We start from the raw sequence: 25,732 nt of genomic DNA on the forward strand, positions 1-25,732 counted from the left end.
GAGCAGGTTTGTTCGAGTGTGTTGCAGGTAGAAATACTGTTTTTAATGAAGTGTGAGCTGTAGTTTACTTGCTCAAATTAACCAATAAGAAAGTTTTGAGAATTTAAATTCTAGATTAAAATTTATTACTTAATTGATAAGGGGATTGTAACAAAAACACTGTTCATTGTTTATCCCAAGAACACAGTCTTCTGGGACAAATGTAGCTTCCGCTCTTGTTGGGTCATTATGGGGCATCAGGAACTTATATGGAAATTTCTGCTGATGCCTGCAGCCCCAATGGCACCAAAGTTGCTGATGTATCCCTTGACCTTAGCAGCAGTATATGTCAAGAGTGCACTGTCAGTTAGATGGATGCAAGATGAACAGAATATATTTGACTGGAGGGTAGTTGTGGCAATCTCATATATATATTGTAAGACAGAAAATTATATATATTTTTAGAATATTTAGAACATTCATATAAAAAACCTTAAAATATCAGCGACTTCCCTTCTTCACTTTCCATGGTTCATTTTGCATAACATAAATCCCTGCATATTTTACACAAACTAAAACCATTCAGTATTCCATTATTACATCAATCAAAACATATTTACACTGTTGAATTTATCTTAATGCTGCCAGCGTTTTCAAGTGTACACAATTTACCCCATATATTCAATAAACCTTTTCCAATCTTCTTTCAACATATGTTCTTCTTGTTCTCTTATTCTATATGTTAGGTCTGCAAAGTGTGCATATTCCATCAGTTTAAGTTGCCATCCTTCTTTCATTGGGATCTCGCCCGTTTTCCATTTTGGGGCTAACAAAAAACAGGCCGTGGTAGTGGCATTCATAAATATCATTTTTTGACATCTGGGAATTTCCGTCTGAATTATCCCCAACAAAAAGGGCTCTGGTTGTTGTTGTTGTTGTTGTTGTTTTGGAAAAGTACTTTTAAACATTTTTTTTCAATTCATTATAAATTTATTTCCCAATACTCTTTCACCCTTTTATAGGTCTACTACATATGTGGGGGGGGGGGAACCACGTACCCACAACCTCATTGCATCTCCAGCACTTATCTGATTTAGTCTTATACATCTTAGCAAGCCTACTCGGAGCACAGACTCTCACAGCCCAAACTCCTAGCCTTACAAAATTGAATATGGGAAGTGTGATGAAATGTTGAGTCAGTCACTTCTGCTTTGAAACACCAACAGCTCCTCGGTATAAAAGACATCTGATGAAGCAACTCTAGTACATGAAAGGTCATGCCACAACAAATCTATTACTCTTTTAAGGTGCCACAGAAATCTTTTCCCCTCCCGTGTGTTTGCTGTAATTAAGACTAGAGCGGCTGTCCCAGGGGAATTGGTATATAAGGTTTTGCAAAGGTTCCTGCACAGCTGAGGAGATGAAGGCATCATCTAACAAATGGGACCCCTCAGGGCAAGAGGAATTGTCAATGGAGGAGCAGAACTACTATGTCGCTAGGAAGAGAGGTATGACAGATAAGCTGGGTGTGGAAGAAATGTTAAGGAGGTTGGCACAGGGGCGTACCCAGGATCAAAACTGGGGGGGGGGAGCCATGGTCGTTCAGGTTTTGACATTTCATCACGGAAAAGGCGAATGAAACCAAAATTTTAAGAAAATTATATATAATTATAGCAGTGCTTTATTACGGTAGTTATTACAATTATTTGCTTGAATTTTTAAAAATTTTTATTCTAGTTACATGTCTTATACTAATATCATTCTTCTTGGGTTTGAAGAAAACTTGTTCAAAACTTTCGTTTCAATCCAGTCCTGATTTTCCTTGAGGAATTTCTGATGGACGCTCATCAAACACAACCCAGTCAGTCTGTCCTCTCCCATTGTACTTCTGAGCCAGGTCTTTACCCTTTAAAATTTAATTTTCTACAGAAATTACTTACCTTACCTTTTTGGAACCAGTTTCTTTTATCCATTTAGGTAGCCTCGATGTCTTCTAAATGTAAATAAGAAGTTTAAACTAATAGCGGGCGGCTCAGTTTAGTGACGCAGAACTCACTAGACCCCTCTAGAAGATTCCCTCTTCTCTCTGCTAGAGCCCGCTAGAGACCTCTCCCTCCCTTGAATCCCAACGGCTGGCTGACATAGATTCCTCTATCAGTCGCTAGGTGGCTCTAGATACTTCTCAGTTTTTACACCATTTCCGTGTGGTAAACACTGATTATTCGCCATCGCCCTACCTAATTTTGTTTCGTTTCATCAGCTGCCCCCCCCACCCCTCCCTGGGTATGCCCATGGGTTGGCACTAAAATAATTAATTATGAAATAATTGTTAAAATAATTAATTTAATCAATCAATCATATAAAGGATTTATCCACACTGATGTCATAGAGAAGGAAAAACATACACTGGTAACATTTTCCTGAGGGAAAAGCTAGATGTGCATTTAAATACATAACAGGCTTTTCCTTAACTAATTACAGGGATAGAGCAGCCTAATTCTCACTGTGAAAACACCATGTGGGAACCTTTCAGAATGGAGATTCCACTACCCACACCCCAGTCAGCCAGCTAACAGTGTTAGGAGGGGAAAACCCCATTGACGTTAATGGAGATCTTTCTCCTACAGGTTCTAGCTCCACCAGGGAGAGCAGGGAATGATCTCCATTCTGCTCTCACTGGGAACTGAAGAGATTTGCCTGTCTTTCCCATGTGCTGCCTTCACAGTGAGACTTGGGTCCTTCTGTCAATGCAATTAGTTAAGGAGAAACAAGGTACATAGCTGCCTGCTATGTATTTAGTTTTGCCCTCATTCACTCTGCATTTGGCTTTGGTGGCATAACAAAAGCAGCTTGGCCTGGGATCCTAGTCCAGATCCACTAGTCAAGCACTCTATTTGGCCCTCAAGCAACAAATTGCAAGTTTGCTTCAAAGCCCAGGGTCCCTTCAGTGTTACTCTTGTCAGAATTTGGACCAGGGTCCCCAAACTACGGCCCCCGGGCCGGATGCGGCCCAATTGGCCTCCCAATCCGGCCCGCGACGACCCCCGCCGCCCGCTGCCGCCGCCCGCTCTTACAGCTCGCGGCGCGGCGGCGATCTTCAAAATTGGCAAAAAATCGCCGAAAATCCTTTGTGCAAATGCGTATGGGCCTCTCCCGACCCAGAAGAGGTCATTTCCGATGCACTTCCGGGTCGGGGGAGGCCCATACGCATGCGCACAAGTGATTTTCGGTGATTTTTCCCCGACCGCGTGCGTGTGGGCATGCGCACGGGCGTGCACTCCCCCGCCCTCCGGCCCGCTGCGCAGTCGGCGCGGCGGGCACCGGCCCGAAGCCCGGTAAGTCTGGGGACCCCTGATTTGGACATATCTGTAATTGCAGCTTGCCAGATATCTTTTGGGCATCCACATAATTTTACATTTGCTTTCTTTTCTCATTCTTCAAATGTAACATTTTCCATTCAGGATAGGGGTGAGGGTGATTCTTACGGATTTAAGATTTATGTTTTGGATTGTCACATCCTCCAGTTTTTGACAACAGTGTGCTAACTTTAAAGGGAGGAAGGACACTCTCTTCTTATTTGGACAACTGTGGGTTTAGTTACAACATATAAATAACTTTGACTACTAGAGGTATGCAGTTATATGAACTCTATAGCAGTCAGTCAAAGTTAACTTTGGTTCTTCTGCCTAAACCAAGCATTTTCAACTGAGTAAGGTTCCCTTACTGGGGCATCCACACCGCACTGACCTCTCTGCCACCTTCACCCCATATATTCAATAAACATTTTCCAATCTTCTTTCAACGTATGTTCTTCTTGTTCTCTTATTCTATATGTTAGGTCTGCAAAGTGTGCATATTCCATCAGTTTAAGTTGCCATCCTTCTTTCATTGGGACCTCGCCCGTTTTTCATTTTGGGGCTAACAAAAAACAGGCCGTGGTAGTGGCATTCATGAATATCATTTTTTGACATCTGGGAATTTCTGTCTGAATTATCCCCAACAAAAAGGGCTCTGTTTTTCTGTTTTTTTGTGGTTTTGGAAAAGTACTTTTAAACATTTTTTTCAATTCATTATAAATTTATTTCCCAATACTCTTTCACCCTTTTATAGGTCCACTACATTTTTTTTGGGGGGGGGAAACCACGTACCCACAACCTCGTTGCATCTCCAGCACTTATCTGATTTAGTCTTATACATCTTAGCAAGCCTACTCGGAGCACAGACTCTCACAGCCCAAACTCCTAGCCTTACAAAATTGAATATGGGAAGTGTGATTAAATGTTGAGTCAGTCACTTCTGCTTTGAAACACCAACAGCTCCTCGGTATAAAAGACATCTGATGAAGCAATTCTAGTACATGAAAGGTCATGCCACAACAAATCTATTACTCTTTTAAGGTGCCACAGAAATCTTTTCCCCTCCCGTGTATTTGCTGTAATTAAGACTAGAGCGGCTGTCCCAGGGGAATTGGTATATAAGGTATTGACAAAGGTTCCTGCACAGCTGAGGAGATGAAAGCATCATCTAACAAATGGGACCCATCAGGGCAAGAGGAATTGTCAATGGAGGAGCAGAACTACTATGTCGCTAGGAAGAGAGGTATGACAGATAAGCTGGGTGTGGAAGAAATGTTAAGGAGGTTGGCACAGGGGCGTACCCAGGATCAAAACTGGGGGGGGGGGAGCCATGGTCGTTCAGGTTTTGACATTTTAGCTCGGAAAAGGCGAATGAAACCAAAATTTTAAGAAAATTATATATAATTATAGCAGTGCTTTCCATTCAGGATAGGGGTGAGGGTGATTCTTACGGATTTAAGATTTATGTTTTGGATTGTCACATCCTCCAGTTTTTGACAACAGTGTGCTAACTTTAAAGGGAGGGAGGACTACTAGAGGTATGCAGTTATATGAACTCTATAGCAGTCAGTCAAAGTTAACTTTGGTTCTTCTGCCTAAACCAAGCATTTTCAACTGAATAAGGTTCCTTTACTGGGGCATCCACACCGCACTGACCTCTCTGCCACCTTGCCCCCACCTTCCTGGTAAACTGCAGTGATGACATTGCCAACTTTGAAAGATGCTGATGTCTATTAAGCTACAATCCAAAAACTGTCCTTTCCGCCTGCCTGCCTGCCAGTTTCCCTCATCTTCCACTTCTTGTCCATTATTCTTATTTGTTTCCCTTATCTTTCACAGGTTTCCATATCCCCCAGTTAAAACGAAGGAATCCTGTTATCATCTGCTGTGCCATACTGGGCACCACTGGCCTTGTGTGTTCCATAGCCCTTCTCTCTCAAAGCCTCAGGAATGGTAAGTCTTTCTGAAAGAAGGAACGCTATTCCTATGAAAGGACACTAGCATCCTGCTACCTCGTTTTTCGAATAGAAGTTTTGATGTTTTAACGATGCTGAATGTGAAGGTGGATTTTGATGATGGGTTATGACACCTTAAAGACTAACACATTTATTATTGCATAGGTTTTATGGACTCCTGTCCCCTTCACCCGATGTGAGGTGCCTCGCAAATATTTTTGCTGTTGTTGTAATTGTGGCTTTTGCTGTGCAGACTAACGCTTCTGGAAATGAATCGTGATTGGGACTATGGATCTATAGTGTGGAAGCTGTTTCCATAGAATTAATCCAGAATAAAATGTGTGGTTGTGTGTCCCTTTCCCTTAACACTACCTTCATAGAGATGAATCCATGAGGTCAGCTAAATTATTCTCCTGCACATCACTGCTGTTTATGAAGCGGGAGAGGGGTGATGTGCAAAGAGCTCACTGTGGTGGAATGCCACCATGTGCTCAGCTTCCCACACTTCACCCCTATGCCTTCTCTCTCTCTTTCCAGTAAGCAGCAGAGATACATGGTGTTTTGATGAAACTGGGACAGTAACTCAGCTCAGCCCAAGCTGTCCTGCTGCCCACTACTGCCTGATGTCATTGTAATATCAGGTGACTGACAGGTGGGTGGGTGAGATAGCAATCTGGCCCACTGGCCAGAGACAATTCCCCATGCCTGTTCTAATGAGAGGGAATGATTTTATCAGGGATCTCTAATCACATTGCTTTGAGGAACGAATGTTGTAGTAATATATCACCTTGTTTTCATCTGCTCTGTGCTCTTTGCTAGTGCTGCTTGGAAATGCTGGACATTTAATGTATTCTATTTTCATAATATAGTTATTGCCCACAAATCCCCTTTCCCTCCCAAACCAACTTTAAAGATGCCTAGCACAAAAGCCCCTTGACCTATTTGTCTGAAATTTGGCTGGTTTCTTACCTAGGGGTACACCTCTTCCCCCCCCCCCCCACAAAAGCACTGAAGCAGACCAGAACCAGATTTGTAGCCAGTGCCCATACCTACTGTGTAATTAAAGTAGTATAACAAAACAACACATTTTTGTTGCCCTGGAAGAAATGTTTTGAACACCATGGAGATTATTATATGGTTGCTTTATAGCTGAATTTGAGTTCCTTACAGAATGTGTGTGTGCTCACAGGCCAAAATATGTGACCAAACTGAAATATTATTCTTGTGTTTAGACTCAGCTATGTTCAAAGATAACAGCAGGAAGAACACTCAATGGTCACAGATGTTCTCTAATAGTAAGTTATTCTGCTATTGTATTTTTTACACCCTAGTAAAGATGGAAATCCTTGGAACGAGTTCTAGTCCCCTTTAGAACTCGTGAGGTGGCTTGCATTGTTAGATTTCATGGTTGATAACACACATCTTGGTAATACTGAAAAATCAGAGGTGAGTATGACACTGCAGGGAATTTTGTGGGAGGCTTCAAATATATGGGTCTTTTATTTGCATGTGACTGTTTTTACAAAGGCAGATTTCAGCTGCAGAATAGCACGATCATTCTGATTTAAACTAGTTTGGGGGAGTAACAGCTTCAGTTGTGCGATACCAAGATAATCAGATCAAAGAGGCTTTATTCTGAATCACAAAACAGAATTTCTTGTACTATCACAAAAGGCTATGGGCAAAGTGCACTGAATTTCTTCTGGACAAGCCTCATTAAAATATAGTAAATGTACAACAGCACAACTACTGGTTTCATGTGGTGGCTAAGAGACTGAGCAACGAATCAGGAAGTCTCCAGTTTGAATGTTGCCTCTGTCATGAACTCACTAGGACTGCTTACACACCATACATTTAAAACACACACACACCCCAAATACACTTGGGAACTCTAATCCCACCCCCGAGCTTCAATTATTTGGGGGAAATAAGGTGCTTTCAATGTATGGTCCATACACAGCCTAGGTGGTCTTAGGGAAGCCAGTCTGTCTTAGCCTCAGTCCCCTTATCTGCAACATTGGGGGTAATAATATTGACTCCCCTTGCAGGATTGTTACAAGGGATGACAACTACAGTAGATGCACATGAAGCACTTTGAACAGATGAACATGTTATACACGTGTTAATTAATTGCAACCCATACTACTATACACCTGTGCTGCCCTCATTCTTTTCAGTGGGGACGGACAGGAGAATTGGTCTGTGGAACGTGCCCTGTTTCATTCTAAATAACACCTCATTTGTTACCTGCAGTGTCAAAGGAAGTGTCTGGAATCAATACGAAGATTATGTTGCTCCAGGAAGAGTCCAAGAAATCTGCAGGTAAGGGGTATTCCAGTCCATCCAGGTGGTGCCTGGCTAAAAAAAAACAACCCCAGGAGATATTTCAAAAAGAGATGCTGGGGTGATGGTGAGAATTTGGTGCCCTCAGAGGGACTATTGTTAACTGTAGTTGCAGTACTTGGAATAATCACACCCCTCTTTGTAGAAATGAGGAACAGCTGGTGGACCAGGATGCTTCAGGAATTATGCTGTTGGCCTGAGAAGACCTCAGCATGACTGTTGCCACTGCTCACCTGGACAACTCAACATTGCAGTCTTATACATGTCTATTCAGTTGTAGACCCTGTTGAGTTCAGTGGGTCTTATCCCCAAGTAAGCAAAAATAGGATTGTGAGCCTTAGTGCAGCTACTTCGAAACCTCCAGCCCTGAGTTAATTGTGCTAAGAAGAATTATTTATTTGCTTATTTCTCAGATTTGTTAGTTGCTTTATCTTGCACAAGGCAACCCAAAGCAACTTCCAACAACCAACCAACCAAACAAACAAACAAACAAAGCAACTCCCCTCCCACATAGATACATTAAAACCAAGAGGAAAAAGAAAGACATCAAAAACATCCCAACTACAGATAGTTTAAGACCCAAAGGCCTGCTTATAGTGGAAGGTTTTTGCCTGGCACCTAAAGATATATAATGATGGTGCCAGGCAAGCCTCCCTGGGGAGAGCATTCCACAAATGGTGAGAATAACATAAACTTGTTCAATGCATCATGGTATGAGATTGGCTATATTGTCATTCCTGTCCTTGGATGATGCTGGAGTATTTGACCTCCAAATGGCCTTTGGTATACCAGTCATATGCTAAAGCCTGTTGCCTTGCCCTTGTATCTGTACAAGTAAGCACACAGAACAGAGGATCATTTGGAATGTAGAAGACTAATATGTAGTAATTGTTTGAAGAAAGAGCATCTGTAGTAGTATAGGGGTCCATTTCATTTGCTTGAACTAACTGTAAAAAATTGAGGTTAGTGTAGGGTATGGGGTATCCAGTTCTATAAAACAGGGATAGCCCATATGGTACCTGTCACGGTGGCCGGAGTGGACTACTTCAGAGTAACGACGCCACGCAGCTCTGCATTTTATTCTTTTATTGGTGCTGCGTATTTACAGTGCTCAAGTCATTGCTATTTACACGGAGTGATGTGGTCAGTCGGTTTCAGAACCTCCTAATGGCTTTTGGCGCGTCTTTCTCCAACACAAAAGCTTTGGCAGACCCATCCTCTTGCCCCTCCTCTTCCTGCGTAATTCTGGAGTTGGGGGGATGGGTCTTCCCCCCTTGCTTGCCCCTTCCTGTCCCACCTGGGACCCTGGCTCCTCTACCTTGCCTGAGCCTCGGACACGACTTCCTGCTTCCCCACTGGAATCGGAACTCTCCCTGCTTTCCCCTTTGCTCGGGGACGGGCTTGAACTCAGGAGGGGAGGGACTTCGCGATATCCCCTGTCCCTCACATCCACCCCCCTCCCAAGCTCTCCTTCACCCCTCCCCAGGCCCCCCCCATGTGTCGGTGACGACTGGAAGCCTAAGAACTCAGTGCTCTCCGAGCCCGTTGGTGTGAATACCTCCCCCCAGTCCTGCGAGCCCCCCCCTTCCGCCTGGGCGGACGGGAATCCCAAAAAGTCCGTGGCGTCAGAGCTGGTGGGGGTAAAAACGTTCTGCCAATCTGCTCCTTCCTCTGACTGGGTGGATCTCGGTGACACCCATACCTCATCCTCTGGTTCCTCAAACTCCGCTTCCCAGCGCCATGGTGAGCTGCTCTCCCGTGCCTCCTCCTCCTCCCCCTCCCTTTCCATGTGCCAGGGCTTGGGTCTGTGGGGAAAGAGGGCGTGAAATTCTTCCACCAAGAATTCCTCCTGTATCTGAGTGGCTGGGACCCATTCATTCTGGGACGGTGGAGCATCCTCCCATGCCATGAGGTACTCCAGTCCCCCCACCCCCCACCTTGAATCCAGGATGGCCGTGGCCTCATTGAGTTGCTCCCTGCCTTCCCTCTCCCCCCCTCCCTCGGGGGTTTGTTCGCTGTCTCGGAGCCTGCTGCTTTCCCTGTACGGCGACAGCAGCGATCTATGAAACACTGGATGCACCCTCATGTCCTCTGGCAGTGCCAGCCTGTATGCCACCGGGTTGACCTGTTGCGTGACCGTGAAGGGGCCCAGCCTTTTGGGTGCCAGCTTTTTGCACCTCCCTCTGGTGGGAAGGCCCTCCGAGGACAACCACACCTTGTCCCCCACCCTGATGACCTCCCCTAGTCGCCTGTGGCGATCTGCCCCCTTTTTGTACGCTTCCTTGGCCCTCTCCAAGTGTTCTCTGAGCTGCTGGTGCACCGTCTCCAGTTCCTCTGCCCAATCCTCAGCCTGTGGGCCCTCCTCCTCCTCCTCCCCCTCCCTCTCTGGGAAAGATCTGAGGTCGCGCCCGTAATTGGCCTTAAAGGGCGACACCCCTGTGGAGACGTGCACTGCATTGTTGTAGGCAAATTCTGCTAGTGGCAGGCGATCCACCCAGTCCGTTTGCCTCTGGCTGACGTAGCATCTCAGGTACTGCTGCAGAATGGCGTTGACCCTCTCCGCTTGTCCGTTGGTCTGCGGGTGTCTAGCCGTCGACAAGCTGACCTCCACCTGCAGGAGGTTCATGAGCCGCCGCCAGAACCTGGAAACAAATTGGCGGCCACGATCCGAAATAACCCTTAAAGGTAATCCATGCAGTCTGAAAACGTGATCAACAAACAGTTTGGCTGTCTCTTCTGCAGAGACTGCCCTGGCACACGGTATAAAGTGGCACATTTTGGACATGAGGTCCACCACCACCAACACTGCGGTCTTACCCCGGGAAGAAGGCAGATCTGTGATGAAGTCCATGGACAGCACTTCCCACGGCCTGTGTGGCGTGGCTAAGGGCTCCAGCAACCCTGGTGGCGCTGCTCTGACCACCTTTGCCCGCTGGCAGGTGTCACAGCCCCGTACATAGTCTCGAACATCTTCCCTCACCCCTGGCCACCAGAAGTGTCTCATGACTAGGTGAGTGGTCTTGTCCCTTCCAAAATGCCCCACCGTTGGGTTGTCGTGCATCTGTTTGAGGACCGTACGTCTGAGCTGGGTGGTGGGCAGGTACAGTGCCCCCTTGTAGAAAAGCAGCCCTCTGCGTTCTGCAAAGTCTTTTGCCTGCTCCCTCCCCCCTCTCAGTTCTCTGACGATGCGGTTGGCAAAGTCATCCGCTGCCGTCAGTGCTGTGAGTTCTGCCTCGCTCACTACTGCTGCTCCGCAGGACCATGCCGACGGGGGGAAAATGTGCCTTGGGGCTGGTGGCTCCTCCTCCTCCATGTACTCTGGCTTGCGGGAGAGGGCATCCGCCCTGACGTTCTGCTCTCCCGGGATGTAGTGTATGGAGAAGTTGAAGTTCGAGAAGAACTCTGCCCACCGTATCTGCCGCTGGTTGAGCACCCTGGCAGTTCTCCAGAACTCCAGGTTCTTGTGGTCTGTGCACACCTGGATGGGGTGCTTGGCGCCCACCAGGAAGTGTCTCCAATGTTTGAACGCAGCGTGGATCGCAAGAAGTTCTTTGTCAAACACGGTGTAGTTGCGCTCGGGCTGTGTCAACTTCCTGGAGAAGAAGGCACAGGGTCTCCACTCCCTGTTGGCGTCCAGTTGCAACAAAATGGCGCCCACAGCTTTCTCAGAAGCATCTGTCTCAATGCGTAGGGGCGCGTCCTGGACCACGTGGAACAGGTTCTGGTCCGAGGCGAACACCCTCTTGAGGCTTTCGAACGCTGCTTGCGCCTCTGGTGTCCACCTGAACTTCTGCTTGCCTCTCAGGCAGTCAGTGATGGGAGCCGTAACGCGAGAGAAGTTCTTGATGAACTTCCTGTAGAAGTTGGCGAAGCCTAGTAGGCGTTGGGCATCTTTGCGCGTCCTGGGGCTGTGCCAGTCCAGGATGGCCTGCACCTTGTCCTTGTCCATCGCCAGCCCCTTGTCTGACAGCTTGTAGCCCAGGAAGTCCACCACCAGGCGGCGCTGTTGCGTGTCTTTCTTGTCCACCCAGAAGACCGGGCTGCCCCCTGCTGCCTTGCTTTCTCTGATGAACCCCCGCTTGAGGTTCTTGTCGATGAAAGCGCGCAGATCCTCCAGTTCCTGGTCTGACATGGCGTACAGCTTGGCTGGGGGTATAGTTGCCCCTGGCACCAGGTTGATCTGGCAGTCAAAAGGCCTGTGTGGGGGTAGGTGGTCGGACTCCGCTTCGCTGAAGACCTCCTGCAGGTCCCAGTACGGCTTGGGTATCGCCTCACCCCCTTTGACGTGCATGGTGGCCACCGTGGCTATCGGAGGCCCCTCCCCTGGTTGGTGCTGCATGCAATGTTCCAGGCAAAAGTCCGATCCAAAAGTGATGCATCTCTGGTGCCAACTGATGGAGGGGTCGTGGCGCGCCAGCCAGCTCATGCCCAAGACGATGGGGGGGTCTGAGATGGTGGTGACGTTGAATGCCAGTGTCTCTGAGTGCCTTCCCACCGTCATTCTCATGGGGGGGGTTTGATGAGTGATGGCCCCCCCCAGCAGCTCTCTGCCGTCAATGGTTGCCACGTGAAGGGGAAAATCCAGCTGCAGAAGCTGGATCTGGTGCTCTTCTGCAAAGTTTCTCGAGAAGAAGTTCGCTGAGGCACCACTGTCAATTAAGGCAAGGACTGTCAGGGGATAGCCATTTGGGAGCGTTAGCGTGACTTCTAGAACCACTCCTGCTCTGGGAGGGGTGGGCTGGCTCTGCTCCTCTCTGTGCGGGTGGGTGGGCTGGGGCTGTTGTCTGCTGACTGTGCCTGGCTGCTGCCCCTTGTCTCCTGCAGCCAGGCTTTCCCGTTTCCCTGCTGTGGTGCTGCGTCAGTGGGGGAGGGCACCACCGTTCCCGCCCTTCCTTGCCACTCCCTGCGATGTGGGCAGTCTCTGACGAGATGCTGGGGGGAGTTGCAGAGAAAGCAATTCCCGCCCTTTCCCTCCTTGCGTCTTGGCGCCGCTGGGGTTTGAAAAGCCCGCGCGCGCGCGCTATCAATCTGCATGGGTTCCTGGTCCTGGCTGGCCCCAGGCGTGGCTTGAAAGGGTTGTTGGGGGAGTGGTTTCTCCTGCGACCGTGGGAACCAAGCCCGCTTTGCGCGCGTTGCTTGTTTGTCGCTCCACCGGGATTCCTGTCTCACCCCCACCGCCAGAGCCGCTTTGCTCAGCTGATCCATATCACTGGGCTTTGGACCTCTCGAGAGCTCATCCTTCACCTCCTCATGCAACCCCAAGTAGAACGCCGCTTGCATTGGGGGGGACCCCAGTTCCCACCCCAATCTGTGCACCAGCATGGTGAATTTCGCCCAATACGCGCGAACTGTCATATTTCCTTGGCGTAAATTATGAAGTTCCTCCTTAGTCTGGTCCATATGACTATCGGACGAATACATCGTTTTCAAACCTTCTAGAAATAGTTTGACATTCTTCATGCAAGGATTCCTTGTTGCAATTAACGGTCTTAGCCACTCCCTGGCTGCCCCGGTAAGGTGCTCCACAATAAACGCTACTCTGTGCTCATCATCAGGGAACTCATCGTGGTGCAGCTCAAGAGCATACACAATCTCAGTCTCAAAGCCTTGAAATTCCTTCGGGTCTCCATTGAACTTGCTAACTAGGGTCCCAGCTCTCCTTCCTGGCAGCACTTGGACTTGGGGTGCCCCTCCCGCCTTGTTTTTCTCTGCATCCAGCTTGTTTTGGAGGTCTACCGCCACCGCCCTTAATTGCTGCTCTTTTTCCTGAAGCTCTCTCACCTGTTCCGCAAGTTGTAGCCGGTCGTCCTGGACCTTCTTAGTCTCCTCTTTAGCTGCCTTCAATTCTCCCTGCGCCTGCAGCGACAGCTGCTGCAGTTCTAGCTGGGCTTGCTCCGCGATCTGCCGCCACTTCTCCGCCTCTGACACGCTCATCCCGGCACTTCCAAAGTAGCCCAAAAATGATTAGGAGGTTGCTGTCACGGTGGCCGGAGTGGACTACTTCAGAGTAACGACGCCACGCAGCTCTGCATTTTATTCTTTTATTGGTGCTGCGTATTTACAGTGCTCAAGTCATTGCTATTTACACGGAGTGATGTGGTCAGTCGGTTTCAGAACCTCCTAATGGCTTTTGGCGCGTCTTTCTCCAACACAAAAGCTTTGGCAGACCCATCCTCTTGCCCCTCCTCTTCCTGCGTAATTCTGGAGTTGGGGGGATGGGTCTTCCCCCCTTGCTTGCCCCTTCCTGTCCCACCTGGGACCCTGGCTCCTCTACCTTGCCTGAGCCTCGGACACGACTTCCTGCTTCCCCACTGGAATCGGAACTCTCCCTGCTTTCCCCTTTGCTCGGGGACGGGCTTGAACTCAGGAGGGGAGGGACTTCGCGATATCCCCTGTCCCTCACAGTACCTTTGAGATGTTGTTGGACTACAGCTCCCATCACCTTGGCAAATGGCTGTTGGCGTTGGTAATCCAACATGGAGGGTACCATGTAGTACAAGCCTTAAATATGAGCAAAGGTGTCAGCATGCATGAAGGAAAGAGGGCTGCTGGGAAGGATATCCTGCAATGTCACTATGAAATCCAGCTGCTAATTCTTTTAGCATTTTCTGTTCCTTAGTTGCAGTATTGGAAAGCAGGAATTCAGCACCCTCTGTGCTAGAAGAACTGGCTGAGCTGAAAAAGAAGACTGGAAGAATTTCCCAAGATGTAGCACAAGTGATGGGAGAGTTATACAACATTACAGGTGATGAGCATCATGCAATGATACTGTAAATGGTCCTGTGCTATTGTTAGGCACCCCCACTTCCCCAAAAAGTGAGAAGCCCCAGGGCAACTCTATCTGGGATTGCTTTGCTTTTTGAGGACAGATCATTTTAAACGTTTGCCATTTTGGGGGTAGAATTATGGGTTTATTTACAAATATACAAGCAGAGCATGAAATCTACACACATATGAAAAACGCTGTGAAGATGCTTAAAAAAAGGTTTTGAAAAATATATATTGAATTTACCATAGCTCACCATCACCATTGAGTGTCACATTTGTATACTGCAATATACATCGCCCTTAAAATGTTTTATTTGCAGCTGTATAGCCGAGTCCAAAGTCACATAGGACTCCTAAGGAGGGCAGGAGACCTGTTGTCTCCACATCAAATCCTCAGAGAAAGAAACTGACACTAATTCGTTCGGCATTTTCTGTTCCTTAGTTGCTGTAATGGGAAACCGGAATTCAGTGTCCTCTGTGCTAGAAGAGCTGGTTGAGCTGAAACGGGAAAATGGCAGGATTGCCAAAGATGTAGCACAAGGAATGGGTAAGTTGCACACTTGCACATGTCAGAGGCATCATGCACTGATATTGTTCAAGTACATATGATGTGATCAGAAGATCCATAGCCAGCAAATGTTGTAGGAGACTATAGGTATAGGGTGCTTAGGTGAAAACAGGGAAAGGGCTCCTACACATTTAATAGTAGTGTAGAAGAGGTCCAGAGGGTGGCAACACGAGAACGGGCCTTTTTTTCAGTGGCTCTCCCTCTTGTGACTATGTTCTCCCCAGAAAGGTTCTTCTGACGCCTTCATTGTATACCTTTAGGCGCCAGGCAAAAGCATTCTTCTTTAATCAGGCCTTTGGTTGATTGTCATCCAATGCCCTTTTAAAATGTGGTTTTTTTGGGGGGGAGGGGGTTATTCGGTTGTTTCTAGTTTTATTTTGATTATGTACTCTGTGTTTTTATATTGTGATTTTATCCTATGAACCACCCTGAGACCTGCAGGGGTAGGGCAGTATATAAACTGAATAAATAGAAATAGAAATAAATAAAATTTCAGTAAGGGGTACCTTGTCATCTTCCTTCTTATACAACTATTAAAGAGGCATGAGACCTGTCCTCTTTTTCTCCTGGCCATCTTATATGGGCATTATGTGATCTTGTAGACCTCACCATCTTGCTCTGTATTTCCCCAGGAGAAGGAAGGAATATAATGTAAGTCCTAATAACAGTATTTATGGTTTTCTGTAAGCTCCTTAGAACAATGAATGATGGAAAGCTGGGATAAAAATGCCAACAATATTACTTGGGAGTAAGCTGCCTTTAGCACAGTGAGACTAACACCTGAGTAAACATGCACCACATAGTATATAGGATTTCACCATATTCATCAAATTATCTGTTTATTATTTCTTTATTTATCTGTGGTTTGGCTGTTCTTCAATGGTTCCTTTAGTATTTTTCCTTTGTGTTTTATCCTTTATTGTTGTTTTCGTTGCACTGTAAGTCATTATTATTGGGACAATCGTGAAAGGATGAGATATAAATTCCAAAAACAAACAGGTGAAAGATGTATGAAGTAAAAACATCAGCTTGTGGCTGTCGTGGAGTGTGTACAAATTTGTAAATTTGTTAATGGTGTATGTTTCTTATGCTTATGTTTCTAAATGTGTTGTAAGTCACTTGGAGACTAACAAGTCCAATTATAACAATAATAGCAGGATTGCGAGACTCATGTTCACGTGCCTGAACAAACAGAAAAAAATATACCGGTAGTGCATATAGTGCAAATATAGGCATAGGGGTAACCAATATTGAACTATAATGTATATACATGCCCTAAATATGAAAAATATCAATGGAGGCATCTGTTAGCTGCTTGGAAGGATATCCTGAGAGACCGCAGTGAAATGCAGCTGCTGATTCTGTTGCCTTTTTTTGTTCCTTAGCTGAGTTGAAAGCAAAAGGAACATTGACTCCCTCTGTGCTGGACGAACTGACTGAGTTGAAAAGGGTGACTGGCAAAATGGCCAAAGATGTGATGCAGTTGCTGGGAGAGTTTCGTACCTTCACAGGTGAGAGCATTCAAATACCTATGATAGGATCAGAAAATCTAGTAGCTTCTTGGTGGAACAGCACAGGAAGGAGAGAGCAGTGGCCAGCTAGCCAGGTAATCTGCTGCCACTGCTGCCACCATTTGTGGATGAAGAGCAGGCCCAGGTAAGATGGCGGCGGCCACAGATTCCCTGACTGCCACTTCTTGCATCCTTGCCATGGTGCTCCCCCACTGGGCTGTTTATTGTTCTTTGGCTGCAGCTGCCTGAGGTGGAAAGGGGAAGGTCTAAGGCAGAGCTTCCCAAACTTTTCATGTTGGTGAGGCACTTTTTAGACATGCATCACTTTGTGACACAGTACCAGGTAATTTCGTTTTACTAGCAAACCGGAGGTTAAACTAACCCCTTTCCAGTCCTGGGAGGAGCGCAGGGTGAGATCGTGTGACACATGTACATACTGCAGCCGACACACTAACATGTCACGACACACCGTTTGGAAAGCTCTGGTATAAGGCAATAGTTGGAGGGAATTTTTTTTGTGATGTCTAGGACGTGAGGTGAGTTGGTAAGGAGGAGTGGGGTGTTGGTGAGGGGGTAGACACAGTTGGTGAGCAAAGGGGTTAGTGTGGGGAGGTGGGCTTGGTGAGGGCTTTTGTGTGGAAAGTCTAGGGGTAGGGAGTTTGGGGAAGGGGTAGGTGAGACTGGTGAGTGAAGCAAGTGAAGGGCACTGACTCTACTACTATAAAAAGGTCTCAAAATGCTGCAGCAAAGATCGTTTTCTTGGTGATTTGATTGGATCATGTTTCTCCTGGCTGTTAACTCTAGAATACTGTACTTGATAAGCTTCTGGTTTTTACTTTAAAACCTCTTTGTGGTCAACCTCCTTCCTATCTCTTGGCCTCAGTGCTTCTCTATGGGCCTAGTTGCTCACTTCGTTCTTCTTTGTTGAGTCTTTGTCCTTTTCTCTTGTTGCTTGGAATAATCTTTGGGAACATTTGCGGGCTCCCCTCTCAGTTTCTATGTTTAAATCTCTTTAAAAATCTTTTTTTCTGAGTCCTTTGGGTTTGGCTAGTTAGTTTTATTATACCCAATGTGATCACTTGTGAATTATGCATTTTAATCCATTTGATATTTTTATTGTACTGTATTGCTTGTTGTTTTCAATTGTGCACCCTTTGGGGTAGAATTTTTTTAATTTTAATTCTGTACAGAGCCATGTACGTTGATGGCACTATATGAATCAATAACAACAGCAAGATGAAGGTGAAGAAGGGGAAATCAACTCACTTTCAAAGATTCTCTACAGTGTGAGGGGTCCATCACTATTTCTTACTTGAATACTTTTGCTCTTCCAGAGGAGTTGTGCACTGGCTGCCCACAGAATTGGGTGCTATTTGAAAAACACTGCTACTTCTTTTCAACATCAAAAAACCCCTGGTTGGCTGCCAAGCAATCTTGTGAGAAAGAAGGAGCTCACTTGCTTATTATTAACATCCAGGCCGAACAGGTAAGTGTTCTGCTTTCCTTGTCTTCTTTTACTGCGACAAGTGGCAACCATGGTTCATGTATTCACTAGCTCAGTCAGGGGCAGCCCAAGACATTTTGCCGCTGTAGGCAAAATGCCTCCCTCACCCCCTTGCAGATCCAGGCCCCCTCCTTGCTCACACTGCCATGCTGGCAGTGTGATGCTGCTGCCAGCCCTGCTGCCAGCCTTGCCAACACTATTGCACCCTTGCCCGCAGCTCCCCCTGTGCTGCAGTCACGATGTAGCAGTGAGGGCGAGGGCACTGTGGTGACAGTGGTGATGGTGTGGGCAAAGCTGCGCCCAGGGCTGTCTTAAGCCCATCCAGCGCCCTGGCGCTAAGGTCCCTCCAGCGCCCCCCTCCAGAGCCTATCCAAGGGAGTGCCAAGCAGACCGCGGCAGCAGTGGGAGGCCACCTCCGAGGACTCTGCGCTGCGCCTCCTTCTTGTTTCCCCAGGGCTGGGTTCTGCTCAGTCAAGCTTCGCCACCAGCACGCGCACCGCGGGACCAGCAAGAGCTGCTTGGGCGCTGGTGGCGAAGTTCGACTGAGCGGAACCCAGCGCTGGGGAAACAAGAAGGAGGCGCAGTGCGGAGTCCTCGGAGAAGGAGAGAGACGCGGCGCAGCCTCTCAGCTTGTGGAGCGCAGTCCTGGCCAGATCGCCAGAACCCTGCGCTCAACTGGCGCCCTTCCAGCGCCCTCCAGCGCCCGGCGCCGTGGTTCTCCGCACCACTAGCCTCTATGGCTAGGACGGGCCTGGTGCTAGCCAGTGCTAGCAGTGGTGCAGTGGGACTGGCAGTGGTGCACTAATGGAGGCAGGGCAGGGTCGGAGGTCAGATCTGCCGCCTGAGGCAAATTGCTTTACTCTGCTTCATGCAGGTGCAAGCCTTGAGCCCAGTCATTCTACATGGACCTGCAGTTTAACATACCAAGTGCTTTGGTCTTTGTACTGTCTCTTCCATCTCATAGATTCGGTTTTGTTCAGCTGTGGCCTTCCATAGTATGTTAGGACTCCAGCTCCCATCATCCACTGAGCTAGCGGGAGCTGGAGATCAACCACAGGTTCTGCAGCACTGCAGGTTCCCCACTTGTGCTCTAATATGTCACTGTGCTGCATGATGGGAATTACTATTCCAGCCTTATTCTCTGCAAGTTTTACCCCTTGGTTCATTATGTAGCCCCATCCATCAATCAAAGTAGCACACACCTGAAGACAAGGAGAAGAACATGGGCAGGATTCAGCTAATGTATTCTGCCAGCAGGTGCCCTATGCAAGGACATCCACATGCTCAACAGGACTGTCCCCCCTCCCCCTCCTCCCCATGTGCCTCCCAAAATTGGCCTAGGAGGGCCAGGGGAACCCTTAGAACAGCAAGCAGTGGCAGAGATCATTCCATCAGGCAAGTCAAAATGCTAACCCTAAATACAGAACTACTTTGAATTCCTCTCCATATGTTTTTCATATTTGTGAATGAGACATGAACAACTGGACATAATCTTCTCTATTTCCCCATGTAGAGTTTTCTGCTAAAACAACTGGCTAGTGAGCATGTGTTTTGGATTGGCCTGAGTGACACCGTCAAGGAAGGGGAGTGGCGCTGGGTGGATGGTTCTCCCATGTCTATGTCGTAAGTAATTCCCCATGAAGTTCTTTTTAACAGAAATTGCAGTCAAGGCTCATTTATATGGGAGAGTTTGCACTGAAGAACTGCATAGATTTTTCAGAATATCTTGGGAAAATGAAGATACTCCTTGATCTCGGGGCTGAAGCATTTCACATGCATCTAATAAGGTGTCACAGTTACAAAAGTCCATGCCACAACAAAGCCATCATGGCTTCTCAAGATAATGTGGGCTGGAGGGGCCAAATCAACTGAATGAGAGGACCAAGTTTACCACCTCTCTGTTGTGAGCTTCATGGCTGAGTGGGAATTTGAACTCGGGTCTCCTGGGTCCAGCACTCCAACCACTACACCACATTAGCTCTCACTTTTGCTTCTGTGCAAATGGCCCTTGGAAGGGAATGTGGCCCTCAGCCCGAAAGAGGTTCACCACCTCTTCCATATTTTGTTTATGAATTTATATCCTGCCTTTCCACCCCAAGGAGCCCAGGGCAGCAAACAGATACATAATTTAAGAACAAAAAAAAAGAGAGAGAGCAAAACCAGTTAAAACTTTATGTTAAAATTGTATGCAAAAAGGCAATTGCTGCATAGGCTGGAAGTGCACTACTAAACAGAGACTAAAGGTAATCTATTATAGGGAAGTGAGCTGTTGCCTTGGGATTTCTGCAGCCTACCACTAGGGCAACAGGAGCTCAAATAGAACAAGCAACAGACCCTCGTGATAATAAATTATGTTGTTGACTATGTATGTAAGCTTGAATGCTTTTTAATAGCACATAAAGAGCACATTCAATAAAAGAGAAATTGGGAAGCATTAAAAAGCTTCTAAACTCAGCTGCCTTATAATGCTTTTTAGAAGAAGGTGATATCTATATTTAAGGGCTTCATTAAGTGAGAGGTTCTCACCCATAGCTTGTAAAAGTTCATCCCTCCCCATAGAGTACAACAAGTTATGAAAAGCCTCCCTTTTATTGCATTGCAAAGAGTTTTCCCCCATTGAGTAGGTAATAAAATCTACTGGTCCCAACACAGTAGTTGAAAAACCAGTGATTTAGAAGACAAGTGTTTGCCATTACCTGGTTGACAGAAAGACATGCACCAGATAATAGTCCATTGTAGGGATGGGGATGGAATTCGATTCAGGTCTCATTTGAAGCCAAATCTATCAAATTTGCACTTTCTGAAACAGTAAGTGAGCTAGAACACATCTATCCTTCAAAATTCACACTTATCCAGATTGTGATATACAGTTTGCCAACCAATCTTTCCCAAAAGGTATATATTAGGGGGCTGTGTGCATAAAAATGAATATTGTGGTGAAAATAACACACAACAGTGCAGTATATTACAGGAAGCTGTTTGCAAAAATATGTATAAAAATATGTTCATTAGGAGAAATATGCACTAATATTTCATGAGGATTTCTTTTTAATCACAAATTGCTGCAAAATGTGGAGAGCTGAATTTAAGGTCAGGAAAAAAAAGAGAGAAACTGAGAGAACAGGGATAGCTCAGTCAGTAAGAGCATGAGATTTCCATGGTGCTCCAACAAATTATTTCAAAACACTGTGAATCTCTTCCAGTTTTTCTGAACCCTCTGGAGTACAAATTGGACAAAAAGTATAAAATATAATGTTTCCTTACCCTGAACCCTAAAAAAGACCTGCAGGGAATTTCGCAAAGACTTTGGTTGGGGATTATTGTTTACAAAAATGCAGAGATGATGTATTTCCTGGGGTGTTACAAAATTTTCTAAGTACTTCCCTCTTGCCTCCCATTCACTTTGCTTGGGAAATAACTAATCTTTTAATAAGAAAGAACTGTCTTTTTTTTTTTAACTTCCCCTCTCTGCTAGCTTTTACTTTTCCTTCCCTGGGTTCTCGGAGTCTAAATTAAATAAACATGTCAATATAGCTGAATCAGACCCATGGGATACGTCCCATGTCTGCCTTGTCTTTTTGAGAACTTTGGGCTCAGAAGCTGGCATTTTGCAATTATCCTTTTCAAAGGGCATGCCCTCTATACATGAAAACTGCAACTTGTGGAAATTCTTTGGGGAGCCAGAATGCTTTCCCCTCCCTTTCTGGTTGGCCCCCTCCCCTTGTGACTTATAATGTGCCCTGCAGAATGATGATAGCAGATTACATTATCAGGAGCAACAGTTTTCTTGCTTTCCTTTTAAAAGTCTGAAAGATCTTTACTTCCCTCCTTCCTTAGACAATGTCCTGTGCCTCCAAAAGCACAGACAGAGATGAGAAGCAAGGCTAGGCAGGGCTGTGGAACCTGTGGCCCAGCAGATGTTGGACTACAACTCCCACTATCATTGACCATTGGTTGGGGCTGATGGGAGTTGGGGTCCAGGAATACATGGAGGGCCAGAGGTAGGGTAGGTTCCTTTACAGAGGACAGTCCTCTTTTTGAATAGCTGTCTGGTCCATGTTCAGTTCAAAGACTAAGAGACTTAAGAAGGGAGAGCAAAGGAGGGCCTTGAAGTGGCCCATCAACAGTTAGCTCCTGGATGACAAACTCAGCACACACACCCGTTACTTGGCTATAATCTTCCCTGCTAAGGTGAACTTGATTGTACTTCTGTTTAAATGATAGCATTTCCCCCTAAATTTGTATGTGTATGTATGAATTAGAAATTTTTATTTAGTCCTCTTTTTTGGTAATGTATTTCCATGGGGGGGGGGATGATGATGTGGCAATGTGCAAGTGATCATCCTAGCCCCAAGAGTCTGCATTTCTGGACTAAATCCAGGGCTTTTTTCCAGCCGTAACTCTCTGGAACTCAGTTCCGGCACCTCTCAGGTGGGAGCCATTGTCATTATAAGTGAACAAGGCAGGCATTCATTCTGAGTTCTAACTCCTCTTTTTCTAGAAAAATAGCACTGAAATTATTTGAGTAGAAGGAGAGTAGAAGAAAGAGAACCGTGGGCAGGGTCATAAATAAGTTTATATGATCATGAATGGAGTGGAGAAAACAGACAAGGGCATTTCCCCCCTTTCTTTTTGACATTGATGGGCAGTAGACTCATGGCATACAAGAGAGAGTAATTCTTCCCACAATGCACAATTAACTTACGGGACTTGTTTTCACAAGTTTTCACATGTGTGCTGCTAGAATATATACACATGTGCTGAGTGTGTGTGTTTTCTTAATGGTCTCAAGTATCAGGAAACATCAGTTTGGGGGTAATATTTGAGTTTCCTGTACAAAGCACCAGCTTTGAGGTTTCAGATTCCAAGTTTCATTTCACACAATCTAATGCTAAGGATCCAAACGTCCACCAAAATCAGCCTTTGGTCTCCATCAATGGCCCATCAGATGCTTCTCAAAGCTCACAAGCAGAGCATCCTGGTGACAGGCATTTAACCAGTCTGTTTCCAGCATCTGGAAGGCAGAGTTACATGGATTTTTTATTCTTAGCTATTATGAGGGTCTTTCCCCTTTAAAAATATTTTTTAAAGCCACCTGAAAATTAGGTTCTTAATTTGCCACAGTGGGTGAAAAGGTGGTGACCAAACAACCCAAGAGGCTAATATCCATTTGGAAAGATCTACAATATTATGACTACACCGACAGAAGCCCAATGAATGTATTTCCGTATATGGAAGCGATGAACATGACAATACTAACGAGACAATAAATACTGTGCATACAAGAATCTTGGGGAAGAGAGAAATAAGGAAGATCTCTGTTGCTGGCTGTGCTGCGACTTGTTGACATTCCGTTGCTCTCACACGGGATTCCATGGGGAAATATGGCTACCCCTAGTTTTAATGGCATATAGGATATTTACTAATCTGATTTTTTTTTAAATCCCTTTCTCTTGCTCTTTAACGTCACCTATTCATTGCCACCACCAGCTTCTGGGGCCCTGGAGAACCCAATAATGCAGGGCAGGGACAGGGTGAGGACTGCGCTACACTCCGTTTCAACGGGAAATGGAACGATGTTGGATGCCGTGAAAATGAATACTGGATCTGTGAAAAGAAATGCTAGTCAAGCTCCTCTCTACACTGTAACGCTGCTCAAGCCTGGGAAAACTTTCACCTTTAAAATATCCTGGGTCCCTTTGCAGTGCACTAAGAATTTTTAGCGGTCATCTCATCGCAGGCATGCACACAGCACTTCCGAAAGAGGCTTATTTTAGCCGAGCACCATTGAACAGACCTCCTCATCTGTTTCCACCCTTTGATTTTAGGACCCTCCTCTTGGTTGCTTGACTGCAACATTTGCTTCTTGCTCAGGGTTAACAAACATCCCGTTTCTCTTTGAATCATGTTGAACCAACCTTATGCAAATTGACCCATTGTGTCTTCTGAAGCGTGGAAGCCCAAAGGCTCCTGTTTCCACTTTGCTTTAGTTGCTAAACTTGCTGCTGTGTGTTGACAGAATGGGTGTGTTGTGCACTTGCCCAGATCCGCATGCCTATTTGGGTGCAGGTGCTGCTTAATGTGAATCTTCCAGTGTATGTGGCGGAATGCCTCTGAGTGAATCTGTGTCTGTGTGTGAGCATCAGCTCCTAGTTTGATACTGTGCATAAGCACATGGGCTGATAAGAGAGGATTACCAGTTTAATAATGCATACATGTGACACACATGGGGCTTCCTTTTCATCCTTTGCCACAGAGATAAGGGAGAAAACAATACTTCCGGCTGCAAAACCACAGAAAGACCTTAATAGCAGCAGAAAGTGCTTCAGCAGCACAAGTCTTCTACTCCACCTCAGGGTATGTGGCAGTCAATACACTTTAGTAGCAACCTCATTCACCAAAGGACTATTATTGACCATTGCTTACCCACAACATTTGCAAATTAAATACTGTGGCACTAGCATGGGCATGGCCCACACCTGTTACCAACAGCCAAGCTCAAGAAGAGTAGTAAAAGTGTTTTTCTGTGCTATATCATTGTTTGCTATGTTTGCAAAATAGGTGTTGGGTGTGTTGGTGAAAAGCTACTAACTGAGAGTTAGGAAATCACTCCAAGAATGAACCATCACAGGTTTACTGGTGGAAAATTAACATTGCATCAAATTGTGACTGTTTAGTTAACAGTACTGTCTGGTGGAAGTTATGGTATTGGTGTATGAACCCATGGCTTCCCCAAAAATCAATATTTTAAATTCCTAAGCATAAGTGCTTTTCTGTTACAATTGCCTTGTGGTACTTTCTATTACTGCCTGCCAGCTATGATTCTAATAAAAACATCTACCAATCCATATGAGCCTTATTCATGCAAGCAGTATAGGAATTAAACAATCAATCACTTTGTAATCAATCAAATATAAGGTCTGTGAACCACTGAAATTTATCCAGGGTAGCATGGATCAGACCTATGCCTTGAAGCATCAAGTGCAAGGTGAAATCAAAAGCACCTGCAAGGCCATGGTTGTAACAAGGGAATTCAATGCAGCACTATGGCAATTGTTCTGCCAGCGTAAGCTTCTCAGCTTGCCAGATGGAACAGTCCCCTCTCTCCTCCCCTGTGGGCTGTTCTGAGTTTCCTGCTCCACAGCTTATTTGGGGGGATGTAAAGGGAGGAGACATCCTTGCATGGGCTTCCACTAGCAGGACTAGGAAGTTGATCCCACCCAAGATAATGAGGCACAGGGAATCTTTGAGCTCTGGTGACAAAGAAGAGCATGGATTGCATCTAACAAAGTCATTGCTACTCCTCCCTCTTCTACCCCTGTACACCCTGCTCTCTCCCTCCGCAAGCCTCCAGAGCAGATTTGGGGTGGGGAGGGGAAGGGAATAGAAGGGAAGGGAAGAGGAAGTTCCCATTGTATAATTAGGAGGCATTCTTCTCATACAGTGACTGTTGGATTAAATCCCATGTTCCAATCCCACAGAGTTATGGAGGGAGATGTTGAAAACTAATAGGTAGTGTGTGCCAAAGCATGGCATCTCATATATTTGACCACAAGCAACTTCTGATGCCATGGTAGAGCTCTTTTCCCTTGCCCAGTACAAATCAGAGAGTAGAGATAGATTTGCCTGACTTACATGGAAGAAGAGTAGAGACTACTTTTTGGGAAGCACTCAAGGTGGCTTCTAACACATCAGATAAATCTTTTTTTTCTTCCCAAAACCAGAATCTGTATAAGGTACAATCCAAA

At 46.1% G+C, this 25,732-nt stretch overlaps 1 protein-coding gene across 3 annotated transcripts; it reads left to right on the forward strand.

The window, feature by feature from the left end:
• The first annotated feature begins 1,223 nt into the window (after window positions 1-1,223).
• Window positions 1,224-24,832, forward strand: LOC148686824 (uncharacterized). Of its 3 annotated transcripts, XM_088661705.1 has the most exons (11): window positions 1,375-1,487; window positions 4,377-4,578; window positions 5,175-5,288; window positions 6,523-6,585; window positions 7,544-7,612; window positions 14,253-14,378; window positions 14,844-14,948; window positions 16,355-16,480; window positions 17,815-17,966; window positions 19,498-19,607; window positions 23,475-24,832. In XM_088661705.1, exons 2-11 carry the CDS (start codon window positions 4,491-4,493, stop codon window positions 23,608-23,610), a joined length of 1,089 nt encoding a protein of 362 aa, XP_088517831.1. In that variant the 5' UTR covers window positions 1,375-1,487; window positions 4,377-4,490; the 3' UTR covers window positions 23,611-24,832. The 3 variants fall into 3 exon arrangements, with proteins under 3 accessions (XP_088517832.1, XP_088517831.1, XP_088517833.1); XM_088661706.1 differs by lacking the exon at window positions 4,377-4,578 and having other exon boundaries at window positions 1,224-1,487; XM_088661707.1 differs by lacking the exon at window positions 1,375-1,487 and having other exon boundaries at window positions 4,335-4,578.
• The last annotated feature ends 900 nt before the right edge of the window (window positions 24,833-25,732 follow it).

The sequence above is a fragment of the Zootoca vivipara genome, chromosome 2 (genome assembly GCF_965207765.1).
Source record: "Zootoca vivipara chromosome 2, rZooViv2.hap1.1, whole genome shotgun sequence".
Taxonomy (NCBI): domain Eukaryota; kingdom Metazoa; phylum Chordata; class Lepidosauria; order Squamata; family Lacertidae; genus Zootoca; species Zootoca vivipara.